The sequence below is a fragment of the Maylandia zebra genome, linkage group LG17 (genome assembly GCF_041146795.1).
Source record: "Maylandia zebra isolate NMK-2024a linkage group LG17, Mzebra_GT3a, whole genome shotgun sequence".
In the NCBI taxonomy this organism is placed as follows: Eukaryota; Metazoa; Chordata; class Actinopteri; order Cichliformes; family Cichlidae; genus Maylandia; species Maylandia zebra.
The window spans coordinates 18156460-18169247 of NC_135183.1; the positions used below are offsets into that span (position 1 = coordinate 18156460).

Below are 12788 nucleotides of genomic sequence, written 5' to 3' on the forward strand. Positions count from 1 at the left end.
TGATCATTTTATTAAAGATGAAAGACTTTAGACAGTTTTTCAAGTCTCAGTAATGCCATAGTGATGTTTGATATATGGACCTGCAGCGGAGTTTAGGTCCAGACACGGCTAGTTTGTCAGACTTTACGACCGGATAAAGGGGCATCTCTGCAGTACACTGTATAACGTTCTTTTCACAAACCAAGATGGCCAGAACGAAGCAAACTGCCCGTAAATCCACCAGAGGAAAGGCTCCCAGGAAGCAGCTCGCCACCAAAGCTGCACGTAAGAGCGCGCCGGCCACTGGCGGTGTGAAGAAGCCTCACCGCTACAGGCCCGGTACCGTGGCTCTGAGGGAGATCCGCCGTTACCAGAAATCAACCGAGCTGCTCATCCGCAAGCTGCCCTTCCAGCACCTGGTCCGTGAGATCGCGCAGGACTTCAATACAGACTTGCGCTTCCAGATGGCACCTTTAGCATTTGCCTATACTGCCTATGCCACAGTCAGGCTCTGCTGTGTCCTTCGCATCCAGCTTTTCTAGCTATGACCAAAGAGGAATTTCCATCAAAGTTATCTTCAATCTGATTCCTAATTTGTTGGCTCTGTAGCCACCTTTCCCTTTCTATCTGCCTTTATATAATCCAACTATTGTAGTAAGTGCTGTGCATAAGATGGATGAGTTGTACAGGAAGTAGGTAGGAATGATTTCTTGTGGTGTTCAGAGGTGAATTTTGGTAATCTCAGTCTCTCACTAAACTCCTATGACTGGTCAGCACATGATGGAGTTGGTCGGAGGTATTGTGCAGCATTTTACTTATCTTAGACAAAAATCTGTGTTTACATTTTACATTTTTCAGTTGGCGGAAGAAAGCAGAATCCTCTTGAACGGCTGGAGGATTCCAAGCCCAAGAAAGTTGACCCCAGCGTGGGCGAGCTGATTGTGAAAACCGTGGCCGCTTCCAAGGAGCGCAGCGGTGTGTCCGCAGCTGCTCTCAAGAAGGCTCTGGGTGCCGGAGGCTACGATGTGTACAAGAACAAGGTCCGTGTCAAGACTGCCATCGAGAGCCTGGTGGCGAAGGGCACTCTGGTGCAGACCAAGGGCACCAGGGCCTCCAGATCCTTCAAGATGAACAAGAAGGCTACTGAGAGCAAAGCCAAGAAACCCGCAAAGAAAGCCGCTCCCAAAGCCAAGAAGCCTGCCGCGGCCAAAGCCAAGAAACCGGCAGCAGCTGCCAAAAAGCCCAAGAAGGCAGTAGCAGCCAAGAAGCCCGCAGACGCTAAGAAGTTGCCCAAGAAGGCCAAGAAGCCCGCAGCAGCGGCCACAGCAGCCACGAAGTAGTGAGCTGCCACCACTCTCACACAACAACGGCTCTTCTCAGAGCCACCACAGCAACACACAAGAGCCCCTTCCTCACACTCACCACCAGCGGCGGACTGGCCATCTGTGGATTCTGGAGAATCACAGAATGGCCGGTACTCCAGGAAGGCCGGCGGGCCAGCCCACCACTCTCCACGCATGCTTTCAACACCTACCGTATTTTCACGACCATAAGATGCACCGTACTAAAAGGCGCAGTCTCAGTTATGTGTGCCATTACTGTATTTAACACACACATGAGGCGCACCTGATTATAGGGCTCATACAAGTATGCGTGTTTAAAAATAAAACGGGAGCAAAACTGAGTTTGGTACTCACATTTTTATTACCGGTAATTGTCATCAATCAAACCCATCGAAGTCCTCATCCTCTGTGTCTGAATTGAACAGCTGTGCTAAATCTCCATTAAACATGCCAGGTTCACTTTCTTCACCGTCAAAATCACTTTCCGTGCCGTGCGGCTCCTCGGAAATGATGCCGGCTTTTGCGAAAGCTCGAACAACAGTGCCAGCAGACATGTTAGCCCAAGCATCTACAATCCATTCGCAAATTGTGGCGTAACTCGCCCGGCGCTGCCTTCCACTCTTAGTGAAACTGTGGTCCCCATCGGTCATCCATCGCTCCCACGCCGCTCGCAGCCTTACTTTGAACGGGCGGTTCACACCGATGTCCAGCGGCTGGAGTTCCTTTGTCAGGCCTCCCGGAATGACAGCAAGCTCACAGTTCATTTGTTTCACTTGTTTTTTCACATTATGCGTGCACATCTCACAGCCAGAGTCACAGATCAACAGCGATGGTGATGCGTGGAAAAAACCACCTGGTCTCCTTACATACACCTCCCTCAGCCAGTCTTTCATCATTTCCTCATCCAGCCAGCCTTTTTCATTTGCCTTAATGATGATTCCTGCTGGAAACTTCTCTTTAGGCAAAGTCTTTCTCTTAAAAATCACCATAGGCGGCAGTTTCTGTCCATTAGCATGGCAGCCAAGCACAACAGTAAAAGAAGACTTTTCGTGCCCCGTTGTGCTTATCGCTACCGTGCTGGTCCCCTTCTTCTCCACAGTGTGACTCACCGGGATGTCGAAAGTGAACGGCACCTCGTCCATGTTAGTGATGTGGCTGGGCTGGATGTTTTTGTCGGCGATGTGTTTGCTGCAGTAGGAGCGGAAGATGGCCAGCTTTTCATTACCGGTATAATCCGCTGGAAGTTGCTGCGCTACCGTAGTCCTGGTCCGGATGGAAAAATGGCAGCGTTTCATGAAACGAAAGCACCAAGACGGACCTCCTCGGAAATGTTCAATTTTCATTTCTTCTGCTAGCGAAACCGCTTTTAGTCGAATGGTGACCGTCGAAACGCTTCTCCCACTCGTTCTTTGCTCGATGATCCACCGCTCGAGTCTTTCCTCCAACTCGGGCCACCTCGCCTTATGTCCGCGGAAACTCAGCTGCGTTTTCTTGACCTGCCGGAGCTTGTTTTAGAGCTTCCTCCACTTGCGAACCATCGATTCATTAATCTTAAATTCTCTCGCGGCTGCTCGATTTCCATGTTCCTCCGCGTAGCTGATGGCCTTCAGTTTAAACTGTGCTTCATAAGTGTGTCTCTTTGCCATTTTCAGGGGTGTTAAAACAACGATGTTCCACGGTAACGATTGTCCGGTATATACGATCAACGCCCACACTTCACCCTTTAGCGTTCTCGTGGTGTTCTCTACTACGTCCTCCTTACAACACACAGGGCGCACTGCACTATAGGGCGCCCCGCACTTTTTAAAGAAAATCTAAGGCTTTTATGTGTGCCTTATAGTTGCGAAAATACGGTATTTTTTTCCCCACTGCACCTCTAAGTTGGATGCCAGCTGCATTGGCTGTGGCCGCCAGGCAAGGAGTAGAAGAAGTGGAGTAGGAGGCAAAGACGATGGAAAGAAACGATGCAAAACGCAGCTGCAAGTAAAAAAAAGGAAAGAAACTTGCAGTCTGAGTTAAAGTGTCTCAGTGGCCACGGCTTAAAATGTCTGCACTTGAAGAGTACAAGGTCAGGATGGTAGGGGTTGGCTGTGATGATGACGAAGAAGAGAACACAGATGTACTAAACAAACAGTGCAAATCTTGTAAGGAATGCCCAGTCTGTTGTTATCAGATTCTGAAACGATACAACCTCTTCACAGATGCTTATCATATTCTTTGCTGGGGATACAGGTACCTTCTTACTCTGCCTGTGACACAGGTAGCATGTAAGAGAAGTTTCTCTGTTCTCAAACACATAAAAAGTAGAATAAGAAGCACACAGTCACAAGAACACCTGGAAGCATTCATGCTTATGACTACAGAGAAAGACATCCTCATCTCCCTTGACAATGACTTGATCATAGACAGAGTTGCAGAAAAAACCGACCTCTTGAAGAAAATACGTATCCCCCAACATTGAGTAAGGTGAGTATTCAAGTTAACCTGCATACTAAAACCTCTTTACTTTATTTACCATAACTCATACAGTACTATGTGTTGTGTGTTTCCAATAACCATTTTGTATTGGTTCAGCCAGAGGGACTGCAGTATGTTGAGACCTCCATTACTATGTGAGTATTCAAGTTAATCTAGAATAATATACTTTTAATACAACATCTAGTCAACATCAGCACTGTTGCTATAATTTTGATGTTAACTCAATATTTGCAACCATACCTTCATAGTACAAGACATCACACCACTTCTTGTTTTACTATGAGACACTATCATACAAGAAATACACCTTTAAAAGTTATCACCTACATTTTAAAATATTCTATTAAAAAACAACAAATATGACAGAAAATATTACATTTATAGATGCATGTTATTATCTATATATGAGATATGTTTCACTTATATTTTTATTTTTTGTAAGCCTACACTGGCTGTTTTAGTGGAAGTACAATGTATAGTTTATTGATACCTAGCCAATATAATCCACTTGAAATGCTTTACTCAACAACCTTACCTGACTAAATCTAGGCCAGCTGAATTGATATTCGGTGATTTTAAGGACACACATTTTACTCCAAGCTGAACCCAGACAGCTATTTATTTTACCATGTATTTATTTCATTACTAATTTCATAACCAATTTGATTCATGTACATTTGAACAAATTGAGTTCTGTAGGGTTAAGGATGCGAGGAAACCCATTATTTCAAAAATATAGTGTTGAGGTTTACTTCTTCTTGACCTCACCGATCCTTTTGATATCCCAGCTGAAGAAGAGTCCGCGGCTGCCCTGTGTCCCCCTCAGTAGTTTTCCACTAATTCTATTGTTGTGGGGGTTGTCCTCTCCCCAGGCTAGTAACTGTAACTCTCATTTTACAAAAGGCAGACCCCCACTGTCAATAAATTCTTTCCTCCATACAGAGACACGCCAAAGTTTATAGATAAACCTACTGATTTGGCACGTTAGAGGTCAGGGTTCAGCAACTCAATGTCCTTCTTGAGAGCTTTAAGGTCGCATGAAATGCTTCGAGCACACAAATCCACTATTGTCCTTAAAACAGGGGTTGACAAAGTCATTCTAACAAAATCAACACTTACGAATCATTTTCTGTTCCTCTGATCTCCAGCTGCCCCCTATTATCTAAGCAAACCTAAGTACATTGTATTGTAATCATTGTTTTATTGTACTCACAATAGACACAGACTTTGCAAAATGTCCCAAATTCAGCAGCAGTGCTGAACATGTTGCAAACAGCTCCACATTTTCCTCCCTCTGTACCTGGATAGTTCCTGCAGCACCAAAGAACTCCACCTGTCCCGCTCCTCATCATGTTCTGCGTTATGATTTACTATTGCGTTTGTGTTTCCATGAGCTTAAAATCTGCTTTTATTATCAAGTGAGTGAACCATGATGCATGTTTACAGTCATAGTTAGGATATCACTAATGATTAGCTTCAAATTGACCTCAAATTATTAAGCTATAGGAGCACACTGAGGTTGAACAAGGCACAGGCCTTAATCACACAGTGAGAGACACTGCAAATTTTTTAGTTTTATTTTGGGATGTAATGTTAAAATTTGAGCTTTAACTTTTTATTCTTGCCTGATGACAATAAAGCAAACTGACAGTTTCAATTAAAAATGTAGTTTTTAAGGTGCACTTGAGTCCCTTACTGTGAAAGATGGCATGAGTTAATATACATTTCAAAATAAATAAAGGTGCATGTCTGCTAAATTTCCAAGTACACAAGTTGTTAATAACGCATCAAGAAGGAAGTTTGCTCAGAGAGAAGTGTGTGGCTCTTAAAAGAGCCTTTGTTTTTTTGTTGAAACAGAGCGCTTTGCATTTACTTGGCCTTGGCGGGCTTCTCGGTCTTTTTGGGCAGCAGCACAGCCTGGATGTTGGGCAGCACACCACCTTGAGCGATGGTGACTCCCCCCAGGAGCTTGTTAAGCTCTTCGTCGTTGCGCACAGCCAGCTGCAGGTGACGTGGGATGATGCGAGTCTTCTTGTTGTCGCGGGCCGCGTTGCCAGCAAGCTCCAGGATCTCAGCGGTCAGGTACTCGAGCACAGCTGCCAGGTAAACGGGCGCACCGGCTCCCACACGCTCCGCATAGTTGCCTTTGCGCAGCAGTCTGTGGACACGACCCACGGGGAACTGAAGCCCGGCACGAGATGAACGAGTCTTGGCCTTAGCTCTGGCTTTGCCTCCAGTCTTTCCGCGTCCACTCATTTTGACAGGTTCTTCTCTTCGTAGTATCAACACTCAAAAGAAATGTGGCCTGATCGGCTCAAAGCCTCGCTTATATTCCCGCAGAGCGCGCGCAGCTTCGTCACGCACCAATCGCAGAGAGGCTTGCGGCAGCGCGCAATTTCAATGCACTTTTCTCCAATGAGAAGCACACACCGAGGCGGGGCGGTGCTCCTCTGAACGGTGCTGAGCACCACGTGGAGCCCCTCACCAATCACGAGCCGGAGCGGCACCGCGTCACAGCCAGGCACACACTTTAAGAGCAGCGAGTCTCCTCTGTTTGCTACAAAATCTGCTCGTATCACAGAAGAAGAAAAGTGAGAAACAATGGCAAGAACCAAGCAGACCGCTCGCAAGTCTACTGGCGGCAAAGCCCCCAGGAAGCAGCTCGCCACCAAGGCTGCCCGTAAGAGCGCCCCGGCCACCGGAGGCGTCAAGAAGCCTCACCGTTACAGGCCCGGTACCGTGGCTCTGCGCGAGATCCGCCGTTACCAGAAATCCACCGAGCTGCTCATCCGCAAGCTGCCCTTCCAGCGCCTGGTCCGCGAGATCGCTCAGGACTTCAAGACCGACTTACGCTTCCAGAGCTCTGCCGTTATGGCTCTGCAAGAGGCCAGTGAGGCTTACCTGGTCGGTCTCTTCGAGGACACAAACCTGTGCGCCATCCACGCCAAGCGGGTCACCATCATGCCCAAAGACATCCAGCTGGCTCGCCGCATCCGCGGAGAGAGAGCTTAAGCTACTCGCTCACCTACAAACAACGGCTCTTTTCAGAGCCACCTCCCTCCCACCAAGAGCTCGCTCCTTTCTTACTATTACATCAATATTATACTCACACTTTAATCTTCATGCTCTTTCTATACCAGAAACTATAGTTGGCATGAACGTGGAAATCACTGACTTCAGTTACAAAAATGAAGCTTTTTTTATTTTTGTATGATACCTGATTTATATGAAATATGGCTGAAGTAAACTAAAGTCTAAAATTCTTAGTCATTTGTTTAATAGTAATTTGACATTATATAATTCACATATAAAACTATGAATTGTAATTTTAAATGGTTTAAAAGCATGTAGAACAGCATATGTAGGCAAGTATATTTCTCCTCTTTTTATCAAGAAGCAAAGACAAAAGCAGGGCAGGGTTCGGTGGTTGAATCATCCGTCCCCACCAATGCCAAACCTACACCCACGCCAGGATCGTCCCCGCTACCTGCAGCTGGCCATCCGCAACGACGAAGAGCTGAACAAGCTGCTGGGCTGAGTGACAATTGCTCAGGGTGGTGTGCTGCCCAACATCCAGGCCAAGAAGACTGAGAAAGCTAAATAAAATCCCGCGACTGTCCTCAACCAACTACACTTGCTTAAAGTAATTAAACTAAATCTTTAATCCATAGGTGTCAAACTCATATTCACACTAGAACTGAAGTGGGACAGCCCTGTTACGGTAGTCTCAGTGTGTGCAACACATTTAGCTGTTTTACTACATGAATAAAAATCTGACTGACTTAAATTGTAAAGTTATTAGACTTTTCTTTTTATAAACTTGCTGTAAAAACAGAAATCTGTGTAGTAAGAGCATAAACATTGTCTGTTCCTTAAAGTAGTTGCACTAAAACGTAAAAACAAGACAGCTGAGTAGATTAAAGAGGTTCAGACTTATAATAATAATTATAAATCACTACAAACTCTCATTTAGGTCTGAGATTCATTTAGACCATGCCTATTCAACTACGAAGTTAGTTGGGCCAGATTTTCAAACCGAGGAATTTATCTGGGCCAGATATTTTTTTTGAAGCCAGTAAGCAGCAGATCATGATCAATTTCAAACCCACACAACTGTACTGAAAAACAAGTATTTATTTTATTCCTTTTCCCCTGTAAATCTGGTGGTGACCTCTGACAAATGCACACCAAAAAAAGGAGCTATAACTAAACTATTTTTTGCACATTTGAAATAATAATAATAACAAAAAAACATTTTGATAATTCCCTTTAAAATTAAAGTAAATATTTCGCTGACCATTTTCCTGTCATGGATGGAGCCCCATCGGTCACAAGTATACAGACACGCTTCATATCCAGACCATTTTCCTCAAAAAGAGCTTAAATCTTCTCAAACATCATTTCGCCAGCTGTGTGTCCCTCTAACGGTAGTAAACCGAGCAATTTCCCATCCAAAAAAACGGACATATACGCATAACTGTGCATTATCAGTTCTGTCTGATCTCCTGCTATAGACATTACATCAGTTTTCTTCAGGTCATCGAACAGCATTTCAAACTCGTCTGACGCCAGAACTTCAACTCTACGAATATTTGAACTGTCCTACAGGGGTACGTTTTTAATAGCAGATGTCACACTCACTTTTCACCGCATCCACCACGGCCAGCATGCAGTATTTCACTGTTTCAGAATCTGTGAAAGGCCTTTTCTTCTTCGCCAAGAAGCAAACACGAAGGGAAGATGCTGCAGCTCTCTCTTGGGCTGTACAGGACCCTCACCATGGTAGTACAACTCCGGTTGTAAGATTATTAAACTCGGTAAAACGAATAAGTATTTGTCAGTCCGGGCAGGGTTAAACCGACAGTTTTCATTGTCAATTTTGCGCTTTTGGAGTGAGAAAGACATGCTGTTGTCGCATCATATATTACGATGATTTTTTAATATGTTTACATCACGGTGCATTGTGGGTTAAATATTGCTAGGCTACTAAGAGTGTTGCATTCACAGTCTACACTACGCTGTAGGAATTTTTAATTTTTTTAAAAATTAATTAATTTTTTGCGTTTTCTCTGTGTTTCTGCCAGGACCACAGGCAGGTTGCTTCTGGGCCGCATTTGGCCCGCGGGCCTCCATTTGAATAGGCTTGATTTAGACCGACAGCGAGCCACAGCTGTGTGCTACATGCAAACACACTTTGTGTGTGGTGTATTTTCTGTAATTCTGATCTGCTCCTTCAAAGGAGCTTTTTTAAAATGTTTTTAATTTATTTTTTTAACCTGGAAGCACGTCAATTGAACGTAGACAACCTGACAAAACTTCTTGATTGCGATGTGGGTCATTTCATCACAGATCATTTACAGTTCCCTTTGATACTTTGTTTGCAGTTTAAACAGACATGCTGCATTTCAAGTCCATAAAATCTGGGTACTAAAACATATCTTTGATAGTGTTCCTTGTATGAAGGTTATGTCAGGATTGTAGGCTGAGTAAGCCTGTGGAGAAAGAAAGATCACACATCAGAATTGTTACATTGATATGATTGGTGAAAATGATATTTCAGGCAGACATCAGGAAGAAGTTTCAAAAGCTTCTTAGAGCTCCATCCACTCATGTCCACCATGTACTAGACCAAAGGTGGGTTGGTTATCTTTAAAAAAAGAAAAAAAAAAAGAAAAGAAAAAACCCTATTAAATAAGCACTTCTGCTTTAAGCGAATTTCTGGCAAGAAGACATTTACAAATAAACCAAAAAAAAAAAAAAAAATTAGTGAAATCTATCGTTTGGTCTATGAGTGTTCACACTCCTGCTATAGGTGAGTTTTAATAAACAGTGGTATTGAATAGGTCTGTAACCTCTGAAGTTCAGTTTGTGGTTATGTCAGTTATTGTAATTTTGTGAAGAAAAGCACACATTAGAAACACCTTAATCTTATAGCCTATAGAAAGATTAAGTCACTGTAATATGTTGGGAATGTGAGTCGGTAATAGTTTGTGAAGTTACAACATACTATTGCTTCAGAAGTCAGTGGGGGATACTGGCAGGTAGTTACTAATATTTTCAGGACTTCCTTCCAAATTATGACAAAAACAACAAGATTGTAGAACAAAGCTCTTAAAGTGAAGTGTGTGGCTCTTAAAAGAGCCGTTGTGTTGTAGAGTCGAGCTGTGGATTTAACCTCCGAAACCATACAGAGTGCGACCCTGCCTCTTCAGAGCGTACACCACGTCCATGGCGGTCACAGTCTTCCTCTTCGCGTGCTCAGTGTAGGTAACAGCGTCACGGATCACGTTCTCGAGGAACACCTTGAGCACACCACGGGTCTCCTCGTAGATTAGACCGGAAATACGCTTCACACCGCCACGGCGGGCCAGACGGCGGATAGCGGGCTTGGTGATACCTTGGATGTTATCACGAAGAACTTTCCGGTGACGCTTAGCGCCTCCTTTTCCGAGTCCTTTGCCTCCTTTTCCGCGTCCACTCATTTTCTCGAAGCCGTGTAGAAACACTACTGGAGAACGAGCAGCCAGCCCCGTAATTTAAAGGCGACTTGCGGACGTGATTGAGAACAGCCAAGTATTGGCCCAACTTCAGCTTCTCACAGGCTAGTCGCATTTCCGGGTTGGGAAAGCAAACATCTGCTCTCGGTGCACTACGTCATTGAGTTACTGGTTGTGAATTGATTTAGACTGAAATTGGAGATAGCTACTCTGTTGTAACACTGGGAGCTGTGCTTAAACAGTTTATAGATGCTAGTGATGGGGTTTCTGGCTCTTTTTAGAGAACCGGCTCTTTCGGCTCGGCTCACTAAAAAGAGCCGGCTCTGAACCGCCTCTTCAGGTTGTTTTGTTGCTCTAATTTATTATTAACAACAATATACAATTATGCACAAAAGGAATTACTAATATAAAATACGTGGTTTTATTTATATGTGTTGATATATAAATATATGCTGTGGACCGAAGAGACAAAACAGTACAAACTCCAAAACACATTTCTAGCGTTAACTGAACTTCCAAAACAGAGCTACCGAGATCAATTAAATAACACAATTGAAAGCTCATCACATTCGAGTGCTTTGTGCTCGGCAACATGATAGACCCTGTGCTAAAACACAGCTCGCGATGAGGAGCCGGCTCGCGTCGTTCACGTCAAAGATCTGGCTCTAAGAGCGATTTCGTTCGCGACCGATGCAGCCAGCCAACTTGGTGAATCTGAGGTGATCATTTTGGAACAACAACAACAAAAAAAAAAAAAAAAAAAAAAAAAAAGTGAAATTATTAAAATGGGAACGCTTTAGTTCCTGGTCTCGTCAGGTCATCCTGCACATTAAGCTATGCCTCTTTTGCTTATATTGCACAGTGAAATGGCACACTCTATACGACAACATTAATAATCAGTGTGTTATAGATTGTAATTCACATTGTAAATGTTAGCGCGGGGGTTGTGATTAGAGGATAACTCTTAAGTTGGTGTGGCTCTTAAAAGAGCCGTTTTATGAAATACTGGAGGTTTACTTCGCCTTCTCAGTTTTCTTAGGAAGAAGCACGGCCTGGATGTTGGGTAGCACACCACCCTGAGCGATAGTCACTCCACCCAACAGCTTATTCAGCTCTTCATCGTTACGGACAGCCAGCTGCAGATGACGGGGAATGATCCTGGTCTTCTTGTTGTCGCGGGCAGCGTTTCCTGCTAGTTCTAGAATCTCAGCGGTCAGGTACTCGAGCACAGCCGCTAGATACACTGGTGCTCCAGCACCAACGCGCTCTGCGTAGTTCCCCTTCCTCAACAGCCTGTGAACACGACCGACAGGGAACTGAAGCCCGGCTCGTGAGGAGCGAGACTTTGCCTTAGCTCTCGCTTTGCCGCTTTTGCCACCACGTCCAGACATGTTTAAATCTTTTTCCGTTTGCCGAGGAGAAACAGGCTACTGTGTAACAGCAGAGTCTCAGTTTATATCGACGCCATCGGCCTCTTCCTGATCGCTCATTGGCCAGCTTGCGCTTCAGCGGGATGGTCCAATCAGAAACAAAAACGTAGTCCACTCTGTGACAAACAAGATCTCAGGGAAATGTGAAACACAAAGGACTTCGAAAAATACACTAGGTTGTAAGATTATATTTACATTGTATACTCATACAATGTAAAAAGGATACGAAGACCAAGGTTATTACAATAAACTAGAGCCAAATAAAAACTGTTTGATACAGCACTGACAATAAACATTCGCACAAAAATTAGAAATAAATAAAAATAAGGATGATTTTTTTTGGGTTTTTTTCTGCCTGTGTATTTACATTAGGAGGCTTCAGTCCACATGTACATCAGCATTTTTTTTCTTTTTTTTTTTGCTTTTACTTTGAAAAATAATCACATGAAAACACAAAAATGTCTTAAGGTTGATCGATATAAGATAATTGTAACTGAAGGACATTATGTTCAAAGGTTCTCCTGATCAGTGGTATTGTTAGTTCTGTTTCCTTCAGTGAATGATGAATTCCAACTCACCCCGGCGTATGTTGACCACTGAGGGTGAAGAAGCTGGATGAGCATCTCCAAGGGTGGAGCACCTCTCCAACAAGCTTAAGGGTGGAGCACACACTCTGGGTCATGGACAAATTGCTTCTCTAAGTGGAGGAGTTTAAGCGTCTTGGCATCTTCGGGTCTAGGGGGAGTTATTCTGGTTTTTTTTGTGGTGAAGCAAGAGCTCAGTATGACTGGCTGATCTCTGTACCTGGGTCCAGCTTTGTGGACAACTTTGTACTTCTTTTTTGAAGTCCACTTGCAATCGTAGGATGGCCTCTGTGGCCCAGACCCATAAGTAAAAGAAAATGTATGGATGAATATTTTTATTTAATATGAACAAACCCCTGTAGGAATAACAATTATGATAAAAGTAAGAAAATGTTGTTACTTTTTTAATATTAACAAAGTCAATAGATACTTTGTGTTATTAAAATAAAAAATGAAAAGTTAGGGTAGCAAACATTC

General features: G+C 43.8%; 4 protein-coding genes and 1 pseudogene across 4 annotated transcripts; 2 read left to right on the plus strand and 3 right to left on the minus strand.

Moving 5' to 3' along the window:
• Window positions 1-185: 185 nt before the first annotated feature.
• LOC101480043 (histone H1 pseudogene) lies at window positions 186-1481 on the plus strand (annotated as a pseudogene).
• Window positions 1482-5652: 4171 nt separating this feature from the next.
• Window positions 5653-6081, minus strand: LOC112431017 (histone H2A-like). Its single transcript, XM_024799558.2, has one exon. The coding sequence runs from the start codon at window positions 6054-6056 to the stop codon at window positions 5670-5672; it is 387 nt and encodes a 128-aa protein (XP_024655326.1). The 5' UTR covers window positions 6057-6081; the 3' UTR covers window positions 5653-5669.
• A 303-nt stretch (window positions 6082-6384) lies between these two features.
• LOC106675009 (histone H3) lies at window positions 6385-6900 on the plus strand. The gene has a single exon (XM_014408716.4). It carries the CDS (start codon window positions 6402-6404, stop codon window positions 6810-6812), a length of 411 nt encoding a protein of 136 aa, XP_014264202.1. The 5' UTR covers window positions 6385-6401; the 3' UTR covers window positions 6813-6900.
• A 2185-nt stretch (window positions 6901-9085) lies between these two features.
• LOC101474255 (histone H4) lies at window positions 9086-10306 on the minus strand. Its single transcript, XM_076876247.1, has one exon. The coding sequence runs from the start codon at window positions 10280-10282 to the stop codon at window positions 9971-9973; it is 312 nt and encodes a 103-aa protein (XP_076732362.1). The 5' UTR covers window positions 10283-10306; the 3' UTR covers window positions 9086-9970.
• Window positions 10307-11270: 964 nt separating this feature from the next.
• On the minus strand, window positions 11271-11763 carry LOC101474533 (histone H2A-like). Its single transcript, XM_012922891.4, has one exon. It carries the CDS (start codon window positions 11686-11688, stop codon window positions 11311-11313), a length of 378 nt encoding a protein of 125 aa, XP_012778345.1. The 5' UTR covers window positions 11689-11763; the 3' UTR covers window positions 11271-11310.
• Window positions 11764-12788: the final 1025 nt, after the last annotated feature.